The sequence below is a fragment of the Anser cygnoides genome, chromosome 5 (assembly GCF_040182565.1).
Source record: "Anser cygnoides isolate HZ-2024a breed goose chromosome 5, Taihu_goose_T2T_genome, whole genome shotgun sequence".
Classification (NCBI taxonomy): Eukaryota; Metazoa; Chordata; class Aves; order Anseriformes; family Anatidae; genus Anser; species Anser cygnoides.
Window position 1 is genome coordinate 63,566,250 of NC_089877.1, and position 20,123 is coordinate 63,586,372.

The window sequence follows — 20,123 nt, forward strand, 5'->3', positions numbered from 1 at the left end:
ATCAGAGTCTGTCTGAGCTGCTGGTGGAGCCAAGTGTGACCCTTAAAAACGAGGAAAGAATTCAACCTTTAACTAAGCCGGTTACACACTTAACGCGTAGCAGTTTTGGCCTGGTCTCTCCGAACACCCACTCAAGGGCAGTGAAACAGAATCAGACTTCAGGACTGAGCTTCAGGCGCGATCCTAACCAGTAACAGCAATGTGCTGAGCCTTTATCCATATTAAAACCCATTTACTTGCGGCTCAGCTCAGACTTTCCTGTAACTAATGCAAAGCAAGAGCAGGCACTTCACTGAGCTCCAAAATAGTTTTTTTTTTTTCCAAATGGCTACGTTTGGGTGCACAAACTGTGTTCTTTCCCAGCGCAGCACCCGGCGAAGGCTTCCAGTGTGAAGGCTCTTCCCGCATGCTTCAGGGCACGTTGAGAGCCGCTGGCAGAATTATTCAGGCTCGGGGTCTTTGTTTGGACCCAGTTTGCAAACCCCTGTACCCGAATTGCCCAGATCTTCTTTTTCTGCCAGGAAAACCCCGGCATTGCCCCTGCAGAGCTGTTGGCGTCGGGGGGACAAAAAATTCTTGAGCATCGGGATGGGCAGGCTGTGCAGTCACTCTGAAGCGAGCTCCCCAACCCCGTAAAACATTCCTATAGCAAAACTTTAGCGTATAAATCCACAATACACTCGCAGGGGAACCGGGAAACAAATCGCAGCCCTTATTAACAGTCCCGTGTCCAGCCTCTGCTTCTCGTAAAGCGCAGGGTGCGCACGCACAGGCTCAGCGCCGAGAGGCACGAACACGCTCTCTAACGGTCTCTGAGGCAAAGGAGGCTTGCTCCTTCCCAGCAAGAGGCTTTTCTGCCCCCAAAAATTTTAGCAATAATGCTTGCAGCACAGTTTATGTAGCTGGGTTTCTCTCGGGCAGCACAAACGGTTCATGGGGAAGGGACGCGGCGGGGATGCGCGCGGTGCCCCTCACGCCGTGGTTCCCTGCCCTAGGTGACGGTGGAGTTTGCGGATGACGTCCGGGTGTCCTTCATCTGCACGGAGGTGGATTGCAAGGTGGTGCACGAGTTCATCGGCGGCTACATCTTCCTGTCGACGCGAGCGAAGGACCAGAACGAGAGCTTAGACGAGGAGATGTTCTACAAACTGACCAGCGGCTGGGTGTGAGGCCCACGTACTGTACGCCGAGAGGAAACCCCGTGGCCATATTAATATTTAACTTTAAAAAGCTGTCATTTGAAATATGCTGCTTAATAAAGTAAGCTTGAAATGTATCTTTTTTTTTTTTTTTATCATGAAAATTTTTGCATTACCAGACCAGTTAATCTGTGTGCACTAATGAGCACTTCTGTTAATTTGCTGTAACGAGACCGTGCCTGGGCCAGGTGATGCCGCCTGCCCCCTTTAGATACCGAACGTGCCGGCAGATCGGGATCAGATTTGACTGACCTTAAATAGCCAAATTTCTAACTCTAAGCCATCTTCTTTGAAAGCCATCCAGGGCTTTAACTATATGAAGTCTATTTATCATGTTTAATGCATGAGTGTTTTATTTCTTTTTTTTTTTGTGTTCTTGTTTTTGGTTTTGTTTTTTTTTTTATTATTTTGTAAATTTGACCTGTTCGGAAGTTGTCCTACCCATAAGTAGAATTTCGATCTCTCCTTTCACACTACATGCACCAGGACTGCTGCAGGTGCCTGACATTATTTTGGAGATAGCTGCGTGTGGCCTTGAAGACGACCTTCTGTTAGTCTGTTATAGCTTGGTTTATTTGTTAACTTTCCTTTTGATAATCATTTATATTGTCTTTTTTTTTTTTATTTTTACACCATATTGTATTATGACACTTTTAGTATTCACCAGCATAGCCACTGTTCTGCCTATGATATGCAAACTTTTTCATTACCATATGAAGTAAAGGTCTATGAAGTATAGATTTTGTGTAACTAATGTAAAAACACAAATTTTATAAAATTGTACAGTTGTTTTTTTTTTTTTAACTACTCTCACAAGCCAGCTAGAATATCGCATAGATCTGGTGTATCAGCATTAACTGTAGTATGCCTGTAAGGGATAAGGGGAGTAACCTAAGGGGGGCGGGATGGGGGGGAACAAACAAAAAACCAACAAACCCACCAGTTTCAGCCCAGTTTTTACCTAAGTTAAGTACGCCCTCGGAGCTGGGCCAGGAGACCCTCAGCGCCGGGCCCCGGGCAGGGGATGCGTTAGCGGCAGCAGGTGGCCCGCTCCTCCTGATGCCAGGAATAACCAGTGTTGCGTTCCCGTAGTCTGCGGTTTCAAGACTATGTATAAATGCATTTTATTTTAAATAAAAGTCAAATCTTTTATTTAACCGCTGCCGTTGCTGGGTTCTGTGGTTGTGCTGCGCCCCCAAAGCCCTTCTCCCTCCCCTGGGGCTCCTCCTGCCCCTAGTTTGAAGGCTGAGGATGTGACCGGGGGGTGATTTAGGGGATGTGACAGGGGTGACTGAGGGACCACCAGGCTGTGCAGCGGCCTCGGGGCCACCCTAAAACACCCCGAGAGAGGGACAGGGACCCTTTGGGAAGGGCACAATCCAGCTCACGGGTTCAGGTTCTCTTTTCCAACGCAGCAGAGCTGCTGATGGGGCAGGATGGGGACGAGAAAGCAATGCCAGCCCTGGGCGAGGACGCACGCAATGCCCGCGGCATCTCCCCCGGGTTTGCTCGCTGCAGGCGGGGAGGAAGCCAGGCATTTCGCCATCGCTGCTGCATTGCTGCACCTCCCCTCCAGTTCATGCATTCCCCTCCAGTTCGTGCGCTCTCCCACTGGTTTTGCTGGAGCTGCACCCCCAGGAGCTCGCACCCCACCGGCTGCCCGCGGGTCGATGCACGTGGGCCGCGGCGAGGGCTGGGAGGTGGGGACGGCGAGCCAAAAAAAAAAAATCCCCCTCTACAAGAGGGACGAGGTTGTGCTGGAGGGGAGGGGAGGTGGGGGAAGGCGCATCTGTCCCCATGTCCGTCCCCATGTCCCTCCGTGCAGCTGGGGGAGGCGGAGGGCGCGGAGGGCGCAGGAAACGGTGCGGAGGCTGCGGGGGGAGGTCGGCGCTGGGGCGTGGGAAGGCCGAGGCCGCTCTCCTGCCCCCAGGGATGGGGGACGCCAGGAGCCCCACAGGCTCTGGGGGAGGCTGAGGGGGGGGGCCTGGGTTTTCGAGGCTGCCTCTCCCTTCCCCTCGGATGAAAAACTGCAGCTTAAAATGAGCTGTCGGAGTGGGGCGGGGGGGGGGGGGGGAATAACTGAGCTGCAGTTTACCTCGAAGTCCGGAGAAGCAGCAGATAAATTGTGGCACGAGGCTAGTAAGTGCTGGGGCTGCCTGGCACCGATGGGGCCGGATCGGGCACGAGGTGAGGAGGGAGAAGGAAGCAGTTAGAGGAGCAGAGGGAGCGCGTTGTGGGGTGGTTGGGGAGGGTGATGGGGGGAGGCGATGCTCGAGTCCAGGGACAGGCAGCAGCCAGTGGGGCAAGGACAAGGAGGGCCAAGGCTGTTTGCTCTTCTGTAGGCATCAAACATCGCTGGGGGGGTGATGCTGAGTCAAAGGGAACCAACTGAGGAGGATGTGGTGGGTTTGGGGTGTTTTGAGTCACCTCTGGGTGCCCCTGGCCCAGCCCCAGCCCAGCAGGGCCCCCCCAAGCAGGGTGCCCAGCCCCACGGCCAGGCTCCTTCCTTGGCTGGTACGAAGACCAAGGGGATTTGGGCACACCGAGGCACCCAGACCCCGGCTCCTGCTGTCCGTACAGCGCCGGTGCTGGATTTCTTGTGCTGACGTGGTGAAATCCGGCTGCGGATGGCCCTTTGGGGCCAACAAAAGAGAAAAACCAAACCAAAAGTCACAGCGAGAAACCCAGCGTGGGGGTGCCTCAGCCCTGACTCAGCTTCAGGCAGGGCTCGCCGCGGGCAGCCAGAAACCAGTGCATGACCTGGGGAAAACGATCGCCACCGACTGTTTTCTGGCAGACTCCATAGGAAGGCACGTTCAGAGCCACCAGGGCTGCTGAAAGCCTGGTTTAACCAAAGGGAGCAGCAGAGGTGGAAAAAAAAATGGGATTACACCAGCACTCCGGGGCCGGGGTGCAGGCAGGGCCAGGGGATGCTGCTCCCTGCCACCGGTGGTGATTGACGGGGGGAAAGGAAAAGAAATGAGAGAAAAAGGAAAAGACCCATACGGCTTGGTAAGCCCCCCCTCCTGCATCCCCTCCTGCCCCCCGACCCATCCTAACTCAATTCGGGCTGCCCTGATCCGTGCCCATCCTCACGCAGCTCAAAAACCTTCCTGCAAGCCCGTGCCTTGATTATATCTGATTGCTTTAAGTACCATGAAAGCGCCGCGCGCTTTTATTTGCGGCACCGAGGCACTAACGAGATAAAAGACCTATAAATATCTGCTGGATGTTAGGCATTAAAAAAAAAAAAAAGGTGTCTCCTTGCTTACATCTTTTCCAGTAAGTGCCAGCATAATGTGGTCTGGGCTCGCTCCTGCTCCTGTTCCCAGTGGCATCCCTTTGAAAGGCCTGAAAGCAGACGTCCCCTGGAAGCTGCTCCTCAGCATCTCCTGAGCTCCCCGACCGGTGCTCAGGGCTCCTGCTGGGGAAATGCTGACGGGAAACGCTGGTTTAGGAAGAATTTGAAACAAAAGCACACCCAATTCACCCCAAAACACTTGCATCCACTCAGCGGTTGGCTCTGCAGTTTATCTGACCCGTGCAAAAAGCTGCGGCGCTTCCACTTTAGGGTTTTTTGTTTGTTTGTTTTTTTAGCTTGACACAGGGACATCAAAACATTTCCCAAGCCCAATGGGCTTGGAAATGCCAACCCCCTATCTTAAAGCGACTCAAATATGTGGGAACCCGCCAGAGAGCGAAATTACCCAGAAAGTTTTGCCTTTGTCCTGCAGGTAAGACACAACTCTGAAGGTTTCCATCCGTCTGGGGGGTGCTGAGCTTGGCAGAGCAGGGCCCGGTACCTTAACACCCCCCAGCCCTGCAGCCCGAACACCCATCTCTTGTAAAACAGCGACAAAATCGCACCCCAAAACCCCTGCCCCATCCCGTGCCACCGGGCGGGCTGCTGGGGAGCTCCAGCACGAGCCTCCCACCCCACCCCGGGTGCGAAAGCGGCAGCTTCAGCAAATGCAGGATTCGCTCCGGGTTTGCTTTTGGCTTTTTTTTTTTTTTTTTTTTTTGGCTTTTGGTCAGCAGATGGTCAGCCCCTAACGAGCGGGCTGCGGTTTTATTTCCTGCCTGGGAACGGGGGCCGTGAGATAAACGAGGAGCTGGGTCACAAACTCGACTCACGGCGGTGCCGGCTGGGAACCGCTCCCCTTTGTCCCCAGCCGGGGGAATTCCTCGCTCCCCGCAGATTTGCACCCGAGCACGGAGCTGCTGTGCGCTGCCAGGCACCTCGAGGCTGGTGCTTTGGGTTTTGGGGTGCATTTGCTTTGGGTTTTGGGGTGCGTTTGCTCTGGGTTTTGGGGTGCGTTTGCTCCAAGCCCAGCACCGCCTGCTTCCACCAGACTCGACGGCAAACGGCCCCGCCGCAGGGCTGCTGCTCCTTTCTCTCCCAAACGTTTTTCCCCTTCCCAGAAACAGGAGGAGCGGATGGGAACACGCCTGGGACCGAGGGGAAGTGACGGCGGGGAGGGAGACGGGTGGGAGACCTCCAGCAGCGCCGAGGGGACGGGTCCCGGAGGGGCCCTGGGAGCGGGGACATCGCTGGCGGGGTCCCTTGCCCGGGACCAAAAAGTGATTTTAATATTTTTCTTCTCTGCAGAATTAACAAAATATGTATATATATATATATTTTTCATAGCTCTAAGCAGCCCCCCAGCCCTGCAGCTCTCCATCACCCCGAGCCTGGCCCCGATCCGCCGGAGCCCGGCGCTGCCTGGGACATCCCACAACCCGCCAGCCCTCCACGGCCAGGTCAATCCCAGCCCCTCCGCGAATTAATCCCGAGCTCAAAAATAGCCCCGCAGGATTTCCTGCCTCCCCTCCCGCCGCGCCACAAGGTAAGAGGAAGGGGGAGGACCTCGGAAAGCAGGACCAAGGGCAGAAGCGTTGCATTGTTCGGCCCCCGCGTTATCGCTGCCCTTTCGGTCTGAGCGACCTCCGTCCCTGGCACGTCCCGGCCTTCCTGCCCACCAGGGTGTCACTGGGCTTCATTAAGTTCATTAAAGTCATTAAACACATGGGAAGCAGATCCTCCTGAGGTTTGGTCAGAGCTAACACGAGCTGGGAAGCGCCTCGCATCTCGCCCAGTCCTAGGACTGATCCCGCCGGATTTGGGGCTGGTTTGGAGCCAGGCAGCATCCCTGCCCCGCGCACTTGGAGGGGGGGGCTTCTTTTGGGGGGAAAATTTGGGAAATTCCCACACCCCCCCCAGCTGCATCCAGCTGAACCGCAGCATGGAAGGGATGGAGGATGTGAATACACCCGGGTGTGGGTGGGAGGGTGGAAGGACGGAGGGATGGAGGGGCAGGGATGCAGGGATGGAGGGATGGAGGGAAGGATGGAGGGATGGAGGGAAGGAGGGGAGGGATGGAGGGAAGGATGGAGGGATGGAGGGAAGGAAGGAGGGATGAAGGGGCATTTCTTCCTCCCGTCCTTCCCAGGCCGCCACACGTGCCAGCCGCAGCCCCGACCCATCCTGTGCCCATCAGCTCTGGGCATCGGCCGCCGTTGGTTTGTTCTCCACAGCCTCGCAACTCCGCGGAGCCGAGGAGCGGCGGTTTCGGCGTCTGTTTAACAACCCGGCTCTTATCATCGCTCGCACAGCGCAGCCCGGGCGGAAGAAAAAGCGTTTCCACCGCGGTGGGTAAACAGAGAGAGAGCCTGCCGAGCTGCCCGGGGGCCGGGCAGGACCCCACTGCCCGCGGCAGGATGGAGCCCCCTGCCCCAGAGCAGCCTGGCTGTGCTGCAGCACACGTAGGGAATCCACAGGGGAAAATGTCAATCTCTGAATTCAATCAAGGTCTTACACACAAAACCCTTAGGAAGTACAGGGTGGGTCTTCTTAACTCCCCCACCGATGGGATGGTGGGTGAGGTGGCACGGTCACTAGACAAATGCCACGTTGGCTCCGACAGATTATGTTTGGTAGAAGGGACAAGGGGAAAAGCTCTAATTTATTCCCTAATCCACCCAAATAAATTGGCTTATCAAAGCCACAGCGTGCTTATTTCGTGCAGGAGGGCTGGGGAGAGCTGTCCTGGGGCGTGCCCTGCCTGCGGCGGATGGGAAGGTGAGCCCCCACCCGCGGGGACTGGAAATGTCCAGGCTCAGGGCTCTCTGGGAAGAGCAGCACCGTTTGGGCTGCGTTCCCCGTTTCTCAGCTTGGGGCCGGATCCGTGCCTGACCCCACGAGTCCGACCCAAACCCCGGCTCCAGCCCCGGGGGCTGTTGGAGTCCGAGCTGGGATGTCCGAGAAGTAACGAGGGGCGATGCTGGTAGGCTCGGGGGGGGGGGATCTTCCGTGCAAGAAAATTAAATAAATAAATAAATAAATAAATAAATAAATAAATGAATGAATGAATAAATAAATAATAAATGTGCTCCTGGGCCGTGGTCAGGAGGCAGGAGAAAAGCCGAAGGAGCCGATCGCAGGCTCCTAACAGCCTCTGCAGAGGGCAGGCTGGGGGTGCAAGAGCCGCCCTCGGCTCCCCTCCGAAAGCGACGGCCGGGGCAGGGGGTGCCGCGCACCTGTGCTCCCTGACACTTCCCTTTCTCCCCCCCCCGGCTGCTAAACGATACTCGGCTTCTTGGCTCCAGGTCGGATAATTATTCCCAGCGAGGTAGACGTGTTCCAGACGCACTCCTCCTTCCATGACTGCGCTAATGTTATCATAAGCCCCGAAGAAATACCATTTCCCAAGTTCCAGGCGGCCATCTGGACCGCGGCAGAGCTCCGCGGAGGGCTGCCAGCTTTCCCCTACGACTTTATTAAGTTCTAGCAGGTATTTCGTTTATCGCTACCCACCCACGGGCAATGTTTGGGGAGACGAGGCAGCACCTCCCTTTCCTCTGGAGTTAAAGGTGCCGGGTCCTTTGTGAAAGCCGGGCGCCCGGAGCTGTTTCGGGCAGCCCTCCTGCAGGCAGCACCTCCAGCGCTCGGGATTTAGCCGTGGGTGGATTTAGCCTGATCTGCGAGAGGGTAAAAAGAACCAGAGCAGCCTGTCCCTAGGTAGACCGAGCCCCGAGCGTGTTTCCAAAACAGAACGTAAACAATTTTATTGTGGCAAGGATTTATTCGTTCTTGCTGCATTGTGTCATATGGCAAAATGAAAGGGGAGCGCGTTTTTCTCTCCTCATAAAGCAGGGCGTGTTTCGGACTCAGACATTTACATCAAGCAAGTGCATGGCTCCTTTCCCGTCTCTCCGACCGTCTTGCGGTCACGAATTTGCAATTTCCTTGCCTTGTAATCGCCCTGTTCCAGCGCTGGCAGACGCGGAGCAGCCAGAGGATATCACTTTGCTCTTTTCTTTTGCTCCGAAACAAAATCCGCCGCGGTGGAACCGGCGGGGACGAGCGCGCTTGCGACACGAGTGGAAACGCTTTATTTCAGCTTTTTGCAACCAAATCCTGGCTTCGGCGGTCCCGTGGAGATTTATCTGCTGGCTGCTGTGAATCCTCGCTGACCTGAATCACTTGACCTTTGGAAAGCCACCGTGGGTCTTACAGATGTCTCTAGAAGTGGGAGCTTCTCCGCGGCCACTTCCCATCACCGTGCTAAGAAACGAGGCCTGTTTTGTGCGGGGACCCTCCGGGGTGTTCACAGAGCAGCTGAGCCCTTCCCCAGACACTCACTTATTCTTCAGAAAGCCTTTAAGAGCATCACCGTCTCCTTCCGATGTGGCTAAAATCAGAGAAAGGGCTTCAAGCTCGCTGCATAAGGAGAGAGGGGCACTGAAAACCAGCTGCCCTGCCTGAGGGGTGGGCACAGGGTCTGCCAGGGGGGGTTACGGGCCCTGGGAGGGTGTGAAGAGCAAACCTTTGCGAGAGGTTAATCCCCGAGTGCCAGCAGCCTTTCCCTAAAACATTGCTGGAATGGAAGAGGCTTTTGGAGGCGCTGAGGTTGGGTTAAAACCCCGCTGCTTCCATCGGGGGGGGGGGGGGGGGTTTCTTCACTCACTGCTTGTAAACCCAGCCGAAGAGGGTCTGTTCCCCCCTCCACCAGCAGCCTGGCAAATTCCCCTTCCCTCGGGGAGGTTTTTCCATCCAGATCGTTTCCCTGCTCTGGTTCAGGCCCATGCCGCTACAAAAATCCGCACGTGAAAAAGGTTTCTGTCCTCAAGCCAAGCTGAAGTCAGCACCTGTGGCTGTAAATAGGACAGGGCCGGTCTCCGGGACTAATAAAAGAGGAGTTTTAAACAAACTGAAGGCTTTTTTCCCCATTCAGAGCCGTTATGCTGCGGCACTCTGGGAGCTCTGGAGGTCAGGAGCTGAGGCACATGCACGGAGAGCGGCGTTCGGCTATTAAATACCAGGGGCCAGATGAACATCCTGGGTCAGGATGTCCCCGCGCTGCTGATTGCCGGAAACTGGGAGGATGTGTCTGGAGAAGGCTTGTCCAAAATCTCTGTTCCTGCGCGGGTCCCGGCCATCTGCGCCGAGCCCCGCTGGGGAGAGCTGGGCTGACCCCATGTGGTCGTTCTCACAGAGCTGTTAGGGCACAATTTCATTTTTTAAAAGCCTGGATTTGTCACAGCTACCTGGGTAAAATGCAAAACCTCCCTCACACCTGTAAATCTTTCCCCTGGAGAAAAGGCGTCGCGGAGGGAGTTAAGCTAAACCCCCTTCTGCCATTTTTCACTCGATGGAACTCATCCACACTCACAGCGACGCTGTTTTAACCCGTAAAGCCGTGATTCTCAGTTTCTTTTTGCACGTGGAATTGGGATAAGCTGCTCATTTCTTCGCACGGATGGGACCTTTCCAGCCCTCCTTCTCCCTCAGACAAAAGGAAATGGAAAAGGAGCGGGGGGGGGAAGCTCACGCCCAGTTCGTGCTTTCCCCTTGCAGCAGAAGGCTCGCAGTCACGGTGATTCACGCGCAGCGCCCAGGCTCGCATCGTCCCCAGACTTTGGGTGTGCCTGAGCCCGGGGAGGTCGGCGTGTGATCCGGTCACTGGGGCCGAAGAAGTAAAAACCAAATAGTGTCGATCGTTTCCGCGGTAACCGAGTGATTCATGCTGAGGGTGAAGTATCAGGGGGAAGAAACATGGAAAATGAAAATCATGTCTCGGGAGCACGTTGTGTAATTATTTTGCTCAGCAAACCTCCCGCCCCGTGCTACGTACACGCCTTGACCTCAGCTATTTATAAAGCAGCATCTCCAGTTGATCTCTCTTCTAACATTTTCTTTATTGGAAGGGAAAGGAAAATATCACTCATTTATGCCCCCACCAGACTTTGAAAGCTGAGCAAGCCCATCCCAGCACTGGACAGCAGGTTTTGCTCAAGGGAAGTAACAGAGCCTCCTCCAAAATCAAACCCCCAGAGGAGAAAAAAAAGACCAAAGCAGTCAACATTTTCACGATGAAAGCTGCCACCACCTGCAAATCCTCATGTGAAAGGGAAACCTTTGTACAGCGCTTTCATCTGAGGCACCCCTCCACAGGTACCGTGAGGCCCTCCTGAGCCGAGGGAGCCCTGCAAAGTCACCAGCAGCTTCCTGGAGGAATTCTGGAGGCCAGACCCCAGTGAAAACGCCGGGAAATGTGTGCAGAGCAACCAGCAGTACTGTGAGAACCGCCTCGTGGTTTGCTGCTGTGCTGCGATAAGCGCCGTATGGATCCTTACTGACCTCACGTGGCCCGGGCCTTGGTCTTACACATCCCCTACTGGAAAATCTTGAAGTTAGCCACGACAAATACCAAAATCTTGATGGGAAAGGCAGCTGCCTGACTGAAACCACCGGGCTGTAACGAGAAAGCAGGCAGGGAGAAGGTGCGACGCGGAAAGCGCTGAGCGGTCTCAGGGGAAGCAGGCGGTGCTCACTTTTATAGAAGCACAGAACGGTTTGGGTTGGAAGGGGCCTCAAAGAGCACCCAGATCCAACCCCTCTGACACGGGCAGGATGCCACCCACCAGCCCAGGCTGCCCCCAGCCCCATCCAGCCTGGCCCCGGACACCCCCAGGGATGGGGCACCCACAGCTCCTCTGGGCAGCCTGCGCCAGTGCCTCACTGCCCTCAGAGTGAAGAATTCCTTCCTAATATCTAATCCAAACCTCCCCTCCTTCAGTTTAAAGCCATTCCCCTTTACCCTGTCAGTATCCCCCTGATGTCCATGTTTAAAGCCATTCCTGCATGCTTTTTTCCAACCCCCTTTTTAACACCTTCCTGCCAGACCTCCCCCAGAGTCACCTCAGTGCCTACTTCCCACCCTCCCAAACCCTGTCAGGCGAGCAGAGACCCCCCAAAACCCCCCTATAGGCGCTGCTACGCCGCCCTGTGACCCTAACCCAGCCCCTTCCCCTCAGGGCCGCCCCCTTCCCCTCAGCGCCTCCCCCCCCCCCCCATCCCCTCAGCGCCGCCGCCATTTTGCCCGCCCCCCCCCCGAGGCGGGAGCGCTGCGCGAGGGGCGGGGCCTCGCCCACGGAAGGGGGCGTGGCCACGAGCCGCGAGGGGCGGCGCGATGATTCGTCAGCGAGAGGGAGGGGAGGGCGGGGGAAGGGCCGGAGCCGGGCGGCGATTGGCTGCGCGCCGCCGCGCGTGCGCGCCGGGCCCCGCCCCGCTGCCACGTCCGTGAGGCGCTAAGCCGGCGGTTGGCGCCGGGGCCGCGTGCGCGGGGCGGTGAGTGAGGGGCGGGGGGGGGTCCTGAGGGAGCTCTGAGGTGTTCTGAGGGGGCTTGGGGGGGGTCCTGGGGGGCTCTGAGGGGTCCTGAGGGGGCTCTGAGGGGGCTCTGAGGTGTTCTGAGGGGGCTTGGGGGGGTCCTGAGGGGGCTCTGAGGGGTTCTAAGGGGGCTTGGGGGGTCCTGAGGGGGCTCTGAGGGGTTCTAAGGGGGCTTGGGGGGCCCTGACGGGATCCTGAGGGGGCCCTGGGGATCCTGAGGGGGCCCTGACGGGATCCTGAGGGGGCCCTGACGGGATCCTGAGGGGGCCCTGACGGGATCCTGAGGGGGCCCTGACGGGATCCTGAGGGGGCCCTGACGGGATCCTGAGGGGGCCCTGACGGGATCCTGAGGGGGCCCTGACGGGATCCTGAGGGGGCCCTGACGGGATCCTGAGGGGGCCCTGACGGGATCCTGAGGGGGCCCTGACGGGATCCTGAGGGGGCCCTGACGGGATCCTGAGGGGGCCCTGACGGGACCGCGACAGCAGCCGAGAGGCCCCCCTGCCGACCGCCCCCCCTCCCCGTTGGGCTCCCTGCCCCGCGGAGCCTTCCCCTCAGCGCCCCGGCCTGCCTGCCGTCGTCTGGGAGCGTAACACGGGGTGAGAGGGGCTGCTTCGGTGCCGTAAGTGCGTGGTTTCGTCTTAAAGTTACGTGTTAGAGTGAGGTGGGAGTGCGGTCGGTGTATGCCAGAGGGCGGCATAAACCGAGGTGTCTTTATGCCTGTATTTTCATTAAGGACCTCTTTCAGTTGGTTCTCCAAAGCCGCCCTTCAGTCTTGGGGCTTCCAAGCTGTAGTTGTGCTGAGTTGGCCGTGCTGTGTCTTATTTTGAGAAGTAGTCATCGTTAACAGCAAAAAAAAAAGTGTATTTAATTCGAACCACGTGAAAGTGTGTGACTACTGCATCTTTTATGGTGCAGCGAAGTGAATCTGAAGATGTATAAAGGCCTTCTAAGAAGCGCTACGGAGCTGGTGAAGGGCCTGGAGCACAAGTCCTGTGAGGAGCAGCTGAGGGAACTGGGGGTGTTTAGTCAGGAGGCTGAGGGGAGACCTTATTGCTCTCTACAACTACCTGAAAGGAAGGTGTGGGGAGCTGGGGGTCGGCCTCTTCTCACAGGTAACTAGTGATAGGACTAGAGGGAATGGCCTCAAGCTGTGCTGGGGGAGGTTCAGGTGGGAAATGAGGAGACATTTCTTCTCAGAAAGAGCGGTCAGGCGTTGGGACGGGTTGCCCAGGGAGGTGGTGGAGTCACCGTCCCTGGGGGTGTTCAAGGAGAGGTTGGACGTGGTGCTTGGGGACATGGTTTGGTGGTGACATTGGTGGTAGGGGGATGGTTGGACCAGATGGTCTTGGAGGGCTTTTCCAATCTTTATGATTCTAGGAATTTCCCATGATAGGTTCTGTTCGTACCAGGAACCTTACCGGGTATTCCTGTTGTAAAGAAATTATTTGCTGTATGGTCAATAAAATGTCCCTTTACTTCCTTGTATCCCAAATTCTAAATCGTGCAACTCCCAGATCCCTCGGTAATCGTTAACAGGTGTCTCACCACGGTCCTGGCAGTTCTGCGTTTCACCTGTTAAGGGGCAGTGAGGCACTACGCTTTACAGCTGAGATAGCATTAGATTTAATAAATAGAGCAAACAAGGCTGCGCAAGAAACGTTATATGGGCTGTAAGCATGTGTGCAGGCTGTTGTATCATCCGTGTTTCCACAGGTGTGGTGCGGTGGCTCTTGGCCAAGATCCTACGTGTTTGTGGGATGGGTTGGAAACAAAGCACTAGTCCTGCCAGCCGCTGCCAATGGGAAGAAAACTTGCGCACGTGTTCATTTCTGTGCTTGGTGAACAATATGTCAGCAAGGGTTCTTCATAGTGCAGGAGCTTTCCTTTTCAGAGGGCTGTAGAGGCTAAACGTCCAGGTTAACCTCTTATCTTTCTTTTTTCCTCTCTGCGAGGAAGAACCTTCCTGGCTGAACACGAAAGGGCTGTTTGTGTTGACTTTTAGCTCTGCGTCAATGTGCGTGCACTTTGTTTAACCCAGCGTCCCAGTACTCTGAAGGTCAAATACCTTCAGTTGCAGATAAGTGGAGAGCAGTTTGGGTTTCATTCACTTTTCTTTACCTCCCTGGGGAACGGCACGACACAATCTGGAGAAATTGCATCTTTAGGGATTAAAACAGTAGAAAAGCAGAATGTTCCTTACCCGCGTGCTTTCTGTTTCAGAATACCTCTCGCAGCCATGATGCCTGTTGCAACCGTGATGCCTGATGACACGCCGATGTTTGACCCGAGTATTCTTCACGAGCTTGACTGGAGCGAGAACACGACGACGTTTTCTCCTGCTATTTCTCCGTTGGAGCCAGGAGATGGCCTAGTAATGAGACCGCTTTGCACGGCTGATGTAAATCGAGGTAGAATCCTATTTCATGATCATCACAAACAAAAGCTGGGTGCTGCACTAGCTAATACGTATTCCTCCGTTCTCTCTCAGTAGATTAGGATTACCTGTTTTACATGATCTGAGTTATTTATTTTTATCAGTAAGGTGTTAGAGCACTTGGCACCTTGGATAGCTGCTGTGTTGGTGACCCCCAGAACTGGTTTTACTGTTCTAATGGCCTTAAAAACAATCGTAAAATTCAAGTCGAGTCTTTCAAAATAATCCACAGCTTCCTATTCACCGCAGCTTTAGAGGGGGAGTAGAATTGTTCGTGTTATTCCCCTCAATATAAAAGTAACGTGAACCAGCACGCTGCTCTTAGCGTATGTAGACTTCTTCACACCTGTAACAGGAGGAGAAGGTTGTTCTGAACAGACAGCTAACTATTGCCTAATTTCAGCCTCAGCCTTTTCTTGCTTAAATGTCTGCATCTTTTCTTCTGCACTCAAGCTGCAGTTTGCTGCTGATGCGTTAGCTGATCCTGCATTGCTTACGGTCTGTTTGATTTTAAGCTTACAGTCTATAATATGCGGAGTGCAGGCCTTTACACACAGCTGAATTAGATGATGCCGCAGGGATGTTAACAAACGGCCATGTCAGGTTTTTTTTTGTGTGTCTCTGTCCCTCAGTGAGTCTCTATTTTTTCCCCTTTTATAAAACAGGCTTTTTCAAGGTTCTGGGTCAGCTGACTGAAACGGGAGTTGTGAGCCCAGAGCAGTTTATCAGTGAGTATATCATCGTTTCTTGGCATTTCCACGGAGCTTGCTGGGAACCAGAAGATGCTGACAGCAAATCCACCTGGGTGTGAGGTTCCTGACTGCCTGATTCCAGAGTGATTTATTAGTTCAAGTCCCCTGAGGCAGACTTTGGCACCCAGCTTTGGATTCAGCTGCAGCTATCCCAAAGGGCTTCTTGGCTGGGATATGCTTAGGTTGTGTCCTCGCTTTTGAGACCGAGCTTTAGCTTCCTGGCAGAAGGGAACGCTTGATGATGGCTTGTTTGGGATGAATTATTGCAAGCACCAGTAGTGAAGCTGAGGCTTGCCTTTGAAGCTCAGAACATCGCTGAGCTGTGTTTCACGAGTTTGAGATGTAAGAAAACTTACAGGAGGGACTGCTGCCTTCGTCATAGCTCCCATCTGCCGAGGTGCTGGGGAAGGAAGGTGTTCTTAGCAGCTGGGGAAATGGCATTTACCTTGATACCTGCTTTTTCCTGGTTCCACCTCTGGGTTGGTCCAGCTGGAGCTTTCAGGTTCTGATGTTTTGGGCATGCCTCCTCTGTGATCCTGGATTCTGTGATCTGCATTCAAATCTGATGCAAGCGTTAGACTTCACAGCAATTTAATCCAAGGCTAACGGTGACTGTTCTTCTCTGCTCCCACAGAAACCTTTGAGCACATGAAGAGATCTGGAGATTACTACGTTACTGTCGTGGAAGATACAAATCTCGGGCAGATCGTTGCTACAGCAACGCTGGTTATAGAACATAAGTTCACTCACTCCTGTGCAAAGGTATATCCTCTTCCTGCAGCTGTAGTGAGGAAAAAAGACCCTGTCCCCAGAATACGCGCACGTTATTTTTATGGTGTTAAATTGAAGTACCTTCTGCTGAGTCAGTGACAAAGGCATTTTAAAAGCATCCCCCATCCTCGGGTGCTCAGCTAAGTAGTAAAAGGAAGCTTTGGCTTTTCTTAAGGAAAAAGAACAATTTGATGCCTGTCCTGTTCTCCCTCCCAGTGAGCTCTTCAGCCAGTCAGGCCGGGTTCTGATGGAGCAGATGGCTGCGGATCTCGCTGCTGGGGAGTCCCAGCTAGGTGTAAACAGGGAGTTAAAGGGGTACAAATCCCTCAGCAGGGGAGAGGTGGTGGTGGGACCCCTGCACCTGCTGGGTGCTGGAAGGGGCGTTGTGAATGCCTCGCCTGCTGGAGGGATTGTATCCAAGCAGGCAGAAATGCAAGTGCGGAGCAGGGAAACGACACATCAGTGTGCTGCTCGACTAACGCTTCTCTGCGTTTTCACAGAGAGGAAGGATAGAAGACGTAGTAGTAAGCGGGGAGTGCAGAGGAAAGCAGCTTGGTAAGCTGTAAGTATCTTATCTTTTATGTCTGTCTTTGCAATTCAACGCCAGGCAGGGCCACAAGCTCCTATCGAGTTGGTTTCTGTTGGTTTTCTTAACACACTGATGAGTGCCAGCAAACAAGTTACCTGTAGTGGTGATGAGCTGTCTGTGCAGGAACCTTCTCTGAGAAGAGAAAAGTTTGCAGCTGCAGTCAGTGTGGCAGGACGGGAGGTAGCTGTTGTTTGAAGTTAGCCCATCCCTTTCTGGGTGGTGGGGATAATGTGTAGTTATTGCTCCCAGGTTGCCATCTGGCTGTCCTTTGCCCTCTCCAGACGATACAGTGCTCGATTAAACTGCAACAGAATCACTCACCAGATCTCAGAGCAGGATTTTAGTTCTGCGGGTTAGCGGGGCAGGTTCTCTGCAGCCAGACACCTTACAAGATTTTAGCCAAAAGCTATCACAAGCTGGCAGAGTGCAGGCGGAGGTTCTTACAAGCTGTAACATAAAATTGTCTGGTAGACTCTGGCATGTTGTTCTTTTTTCTTGGGGTAGCAACCATCCCGTGTACTGAAGGAGAATGCAGAGTCTGTAAAACCTGAGCGTTGCAGGTGTGAGGCTGGGGAAGGGCTGCGCGGTGGTTAGTGGGTGTTTGCGAGGGACTTCAGAACTGGCTGTGAAATTGGTGGGACTACCAAACGTTTCCAGTGGGAAAATCAATGAAGCTGGTGAAAGGTCTGGAGAACGAGTCCTGTGGGGAGCAGCTGAGGGAGCTGGGGTTGTTCAGCCTGGAGAAGAGGAGGTCCAGGGGAGACTTTCATCGTGCTCTACGGTTACCTTAAAGGAGGCTGTAGCAAGGTGGGGATCGGTCTCTTCTCCCAGTCACCAAGTGATGAGAGGAAATGGCCCTGAGTTGCACCAGGGGAGGTTTAGGTTGGATGTTAGGAAAAATTTCTTCACCAAAAGGGTTGTGAACTCTTGGAACCACCTGCCCAGGAAGCGTTGAGTCACCGTCCCTGGGGGTCTTCAAAAAAAAACGTGTAGGTGTAGAGCTTAGGGACGTGGTGTAGTGGTGGACTTGGCAGTTAAAGGCTGGACCAGGTGATCTTAGAGGGCTTTTCCAACCTGAATGAGTCTATCAGTTGATACCCGAAATGGAGTACTAGTTTCTACAGAAGATAATACAGGATCAAAGATGAAATGCACTAGAAACACTTGAATTGGTCTTTATTATGTTAAACTTACTTCCCCCAGCACTTCTTTTTAAAAATGATTGATAACTTTAGCTAATTTCACATTGGCCCTGTGCTCAGGGCCACTTCCTTTAACTGCTGTTTTTCTGTCTCTTTCAGATTAACATCCACTCTTACACTACTAAGTAAGAGACTGAACTGTTACAAAATCACGCTTGAGTGTCTGCCAAAAAATGTGGCTTTCTATAAGAAGTTTGGCTACTCGGTATCTGAAGAAAACTACATGTTTCAACGGTTCTTTAATTAAGAACTTCTAGTGATTTTTTTTTTTGTAAAGACTGCTGGTGGAGGAGCTTGTGCTACAAACCGTTCTAATAATGGAAAATTTATATAGTTTATTGCTGCAAATATAATGATCCCTATAAATACTGAACATCAAATGTGTAAATCTTGCAAAAAAAGGCAACTTACTGACAATTTAGAAGGGTTCTCTGGGTTAGCTCTTAGAACTAATTTTTACTACTGTTCAGTCGAAGTGAAGCTCTTTTGTTCTAGCTGAGTTACAAAGGACTCTTGTTAAAGGGATGGTTTTTAACCAAAGGAATATATTTTTATCTCAAATTTTTTCTCGCATCGTATTTTTCTAAAGGTTTGCGCTTCTTTTCTTGGTAGCCAAAGTACAGCTCGTGGGGTCGTGCTCCGGTCTGTACTTCACTGAAGAATGATGTAGCGTGGGCAGGGAGGCTTCTCGTACGCAGAGTTAGCGATACAGGATGGGAATTTGTTCTTTCCGTGAAACCTCACTTAAGTGCTGTTGACGTTAGCGTACCTAAAGTTTTATAGGCACTATTTTCTGAATCTGAATTTGTTACCATTAGTGCAGGTAGGGGGGAGCCCTTACGGGCTCTGATAAAGCTGATGGTGAGTCTAAATAGTTTTTAGTGCAGGGGCCCTGCGCTTTAGCTGATAACTTGATTTGTTTTCAGGATAATTATGTTCTCTGACAAACAAACCCAGGGTTTGTGACAGGGCAAAGGAAACTGGAATGCCTGACAGGCAGAATACGCCCCACCCTTAGCGGGGCTTCTGCTAGCACTCAGCGGGAATGTTAACGCCTGCCTCTAAGAAGGCAGTAACGCGTTCAGCTTCACCAAATACATCCGACCACCTTGCTGTACTTGAACTCTGCAGGGCCGCTTCGGCCGTGGTTTTGCCGGTAACCACTTCTGCCTACTGTTGCAACCCAGCACGGAAATCCCAGGTCCTGGTCCCGAGGGGTTGCTGCTGCTGCTTAGAGCATCCCTCTTGCTGTAAGATTGGATAAACGATTTTTTAGCACTTTTGCCCCCCGGTGGCAAGCAAATAACGTACAAAGCCCTGACTTCAACAGTAGCGTTTTGTGCGAAGGGAGTGACAAATCCCACGTCCATGAATAGGGCATTATGAATACACGAAGGTTCTGCAGAACAGCCGGTCTTGTTTGTGAGCGGGTAGGCCTTACAAAACGTTCTTTCGTTGTGGTGTGGAGAGCTCCTTCAAGCCGTGGTGCGGGGTTCTATTTAATGTTCCTGATGGTACTCCACTCAATATAGTGTTCCCTCGATAATGTCTGTTTTATTTATTATTTTTTAAAAATCTTTGTTTAAGCTGAATAAATTAAGACTGCCAACTGTATCTCTTCTGTTTCTGATTTTGCTGTCCTGCTACCTTTTATTCTGCTTTTCCATAAACCGAAAAACTGTTTGTGGGACTCCATATTGGCTTTAAGCATACCTGACGTACAGTTTCGTCCCTACAAGCGTGACTTCTATGAAGCAAGTCTTGAAAGGAAGTCCTCAGCTCATCCTGGCGGTGCAGCCTTTGCCCCCAGCCACCTGTCCTGAAACCAGAGGTAGGCATCTGAGCTGCGATGGCTCGCAGAGGCAGCCACAACCCCAGCTTCTCACAGGTTTTAGCAGTTTGGAATTTCCAGTAGTTCAAACAGGATTGTGAGTTCTCTGATTCTACACCACCTAAATAGCTCCAGGCCCTCGTTAAGAGTTAATGAAAAGGATCAGTGCAAGCGAGGAGCAGGTGATTGTAAGACAAATGAGCTGGGCTGAAGACTCGGTTTTGTGGCTGCGTGACAATGCTTTCAGGTGGGAAGAATTCAGCTCATCAGCATGGCCTTAGCAGGGAAGGTTGCTTTGTTCTGTACCACAGGCGATGTTCTCAACCCTGTCAGACTGCCCCATGGAAAGGGTAGCAGGTAGAGAAGCTGTGCTGGGTGAGGAAAGGTACTGTCACCTCCGGAGTCACACCTGCTTAACTGCGAGGCTGTCGGGAATCCCTCTGGAGGAAGAGTGAATGGTTTTTTACCTGAGGAAAGGTGAATGGTTTTTACGTGAGTGGGCCCTTCACAAGCAGAGGCCCTAGAATCGCTCAGAGGACACCTACCCCAAGCACGCCGCCAACCCTGGAGGAGCGGGAATGGCTCTGCGTGGTGCTGGCAGATGCTGTTAGCGCTGATACCAGCCCAGGTGGGGACTTAGGAGGGGCACTGTGGTTTCAGGCATGCCTCAGCC

General features: G+C 53.3%; 2 protein-coding genes and 1 long non-coding RNA gene across 7 annotated transcripts in view; all 3 read left to right on the plus strand.

Moving 5' to 3' along the window:
• Nucleotides 1-2,356, plus strand: part of FERMT2 (FERM domain containing kindlin 2) — a 47,377-nt gene extending 45,021 nt beyond the window's left edge. For all 4 annotated transcript variants that reach the window (XM_048066132.2, XM_048066133.2, XM_048066134.2 and 1 more), the window contains one exon: nucleotides 996-2,356. In XM_048066132.2, the coding sequence (XP_047922089.2) occupies nucleotides 996-1,169 (174 nt within the window). In that variant the 3' untranslated portion in view covers nucleotides 1,170-2,356. The remainder of the gene's footprint in view (nucleotides 1-995) is intronic.
• A 2,428-nt stretch (nucleotides 2,357-4,784) lies between these two features.
• Nucleotides 4,785-6,784, plus strand: LOC136791009 (uncharacterized). Its single transcript, XR_010832069.1, has 3 exons — nucleotides 4,785-4,933; nucleotides 5,848-6,046; nucleotides 6,650-6,784. It is a non-coding gene; the product is annotated as an uncharacterized lncRNA (long non-coding RNA).
• Nucleotides 6,785-11,712: 4,928 nt separating this feature from the next.
• GNPNAT1 (glucosamine-phosphate N-acetyltransferase 1) lies at nucleotides 11,713-19,233 on the plus strand. 2 transcript variants are annotated; one of them, XM_066998637.1, is made up of 6 exons: nucleotides 11,713-11,829; nucleotides 14,092-14,279; nucleotides 14,971-15,033; nucleotides 15,692-15,819; nucleotides 16,329-16,390; nucleotides 17,719-19,233. In XM_066998637.1, exons 2-6 carry the CDS (start codon nucleotides 14,108-14,110, stop codon nucleotides 17,864-17,866), a joined length of 573 nt encoding a protein of 190 aa, XP_066854738.1. In that variant the 5' UTR covers nucleotides 11,713-11,829; nucleotides 14,092-14,107; the 3' UTR covers nucleotides 17,867-19,233. The 2 variants fall into 2 exon arrangements, with proteins under 2 accessions (XP_066854738.1, XP_013049348.1); XM_013193894.3 differs by lacking the exon at nucleotides 11,713-11,829 and adding an exon at nucleotides 12,330-12,467.
• The last annotated feature ends 890 nt before the right edge of the window (nucleotides 19,234-20,123 follow it).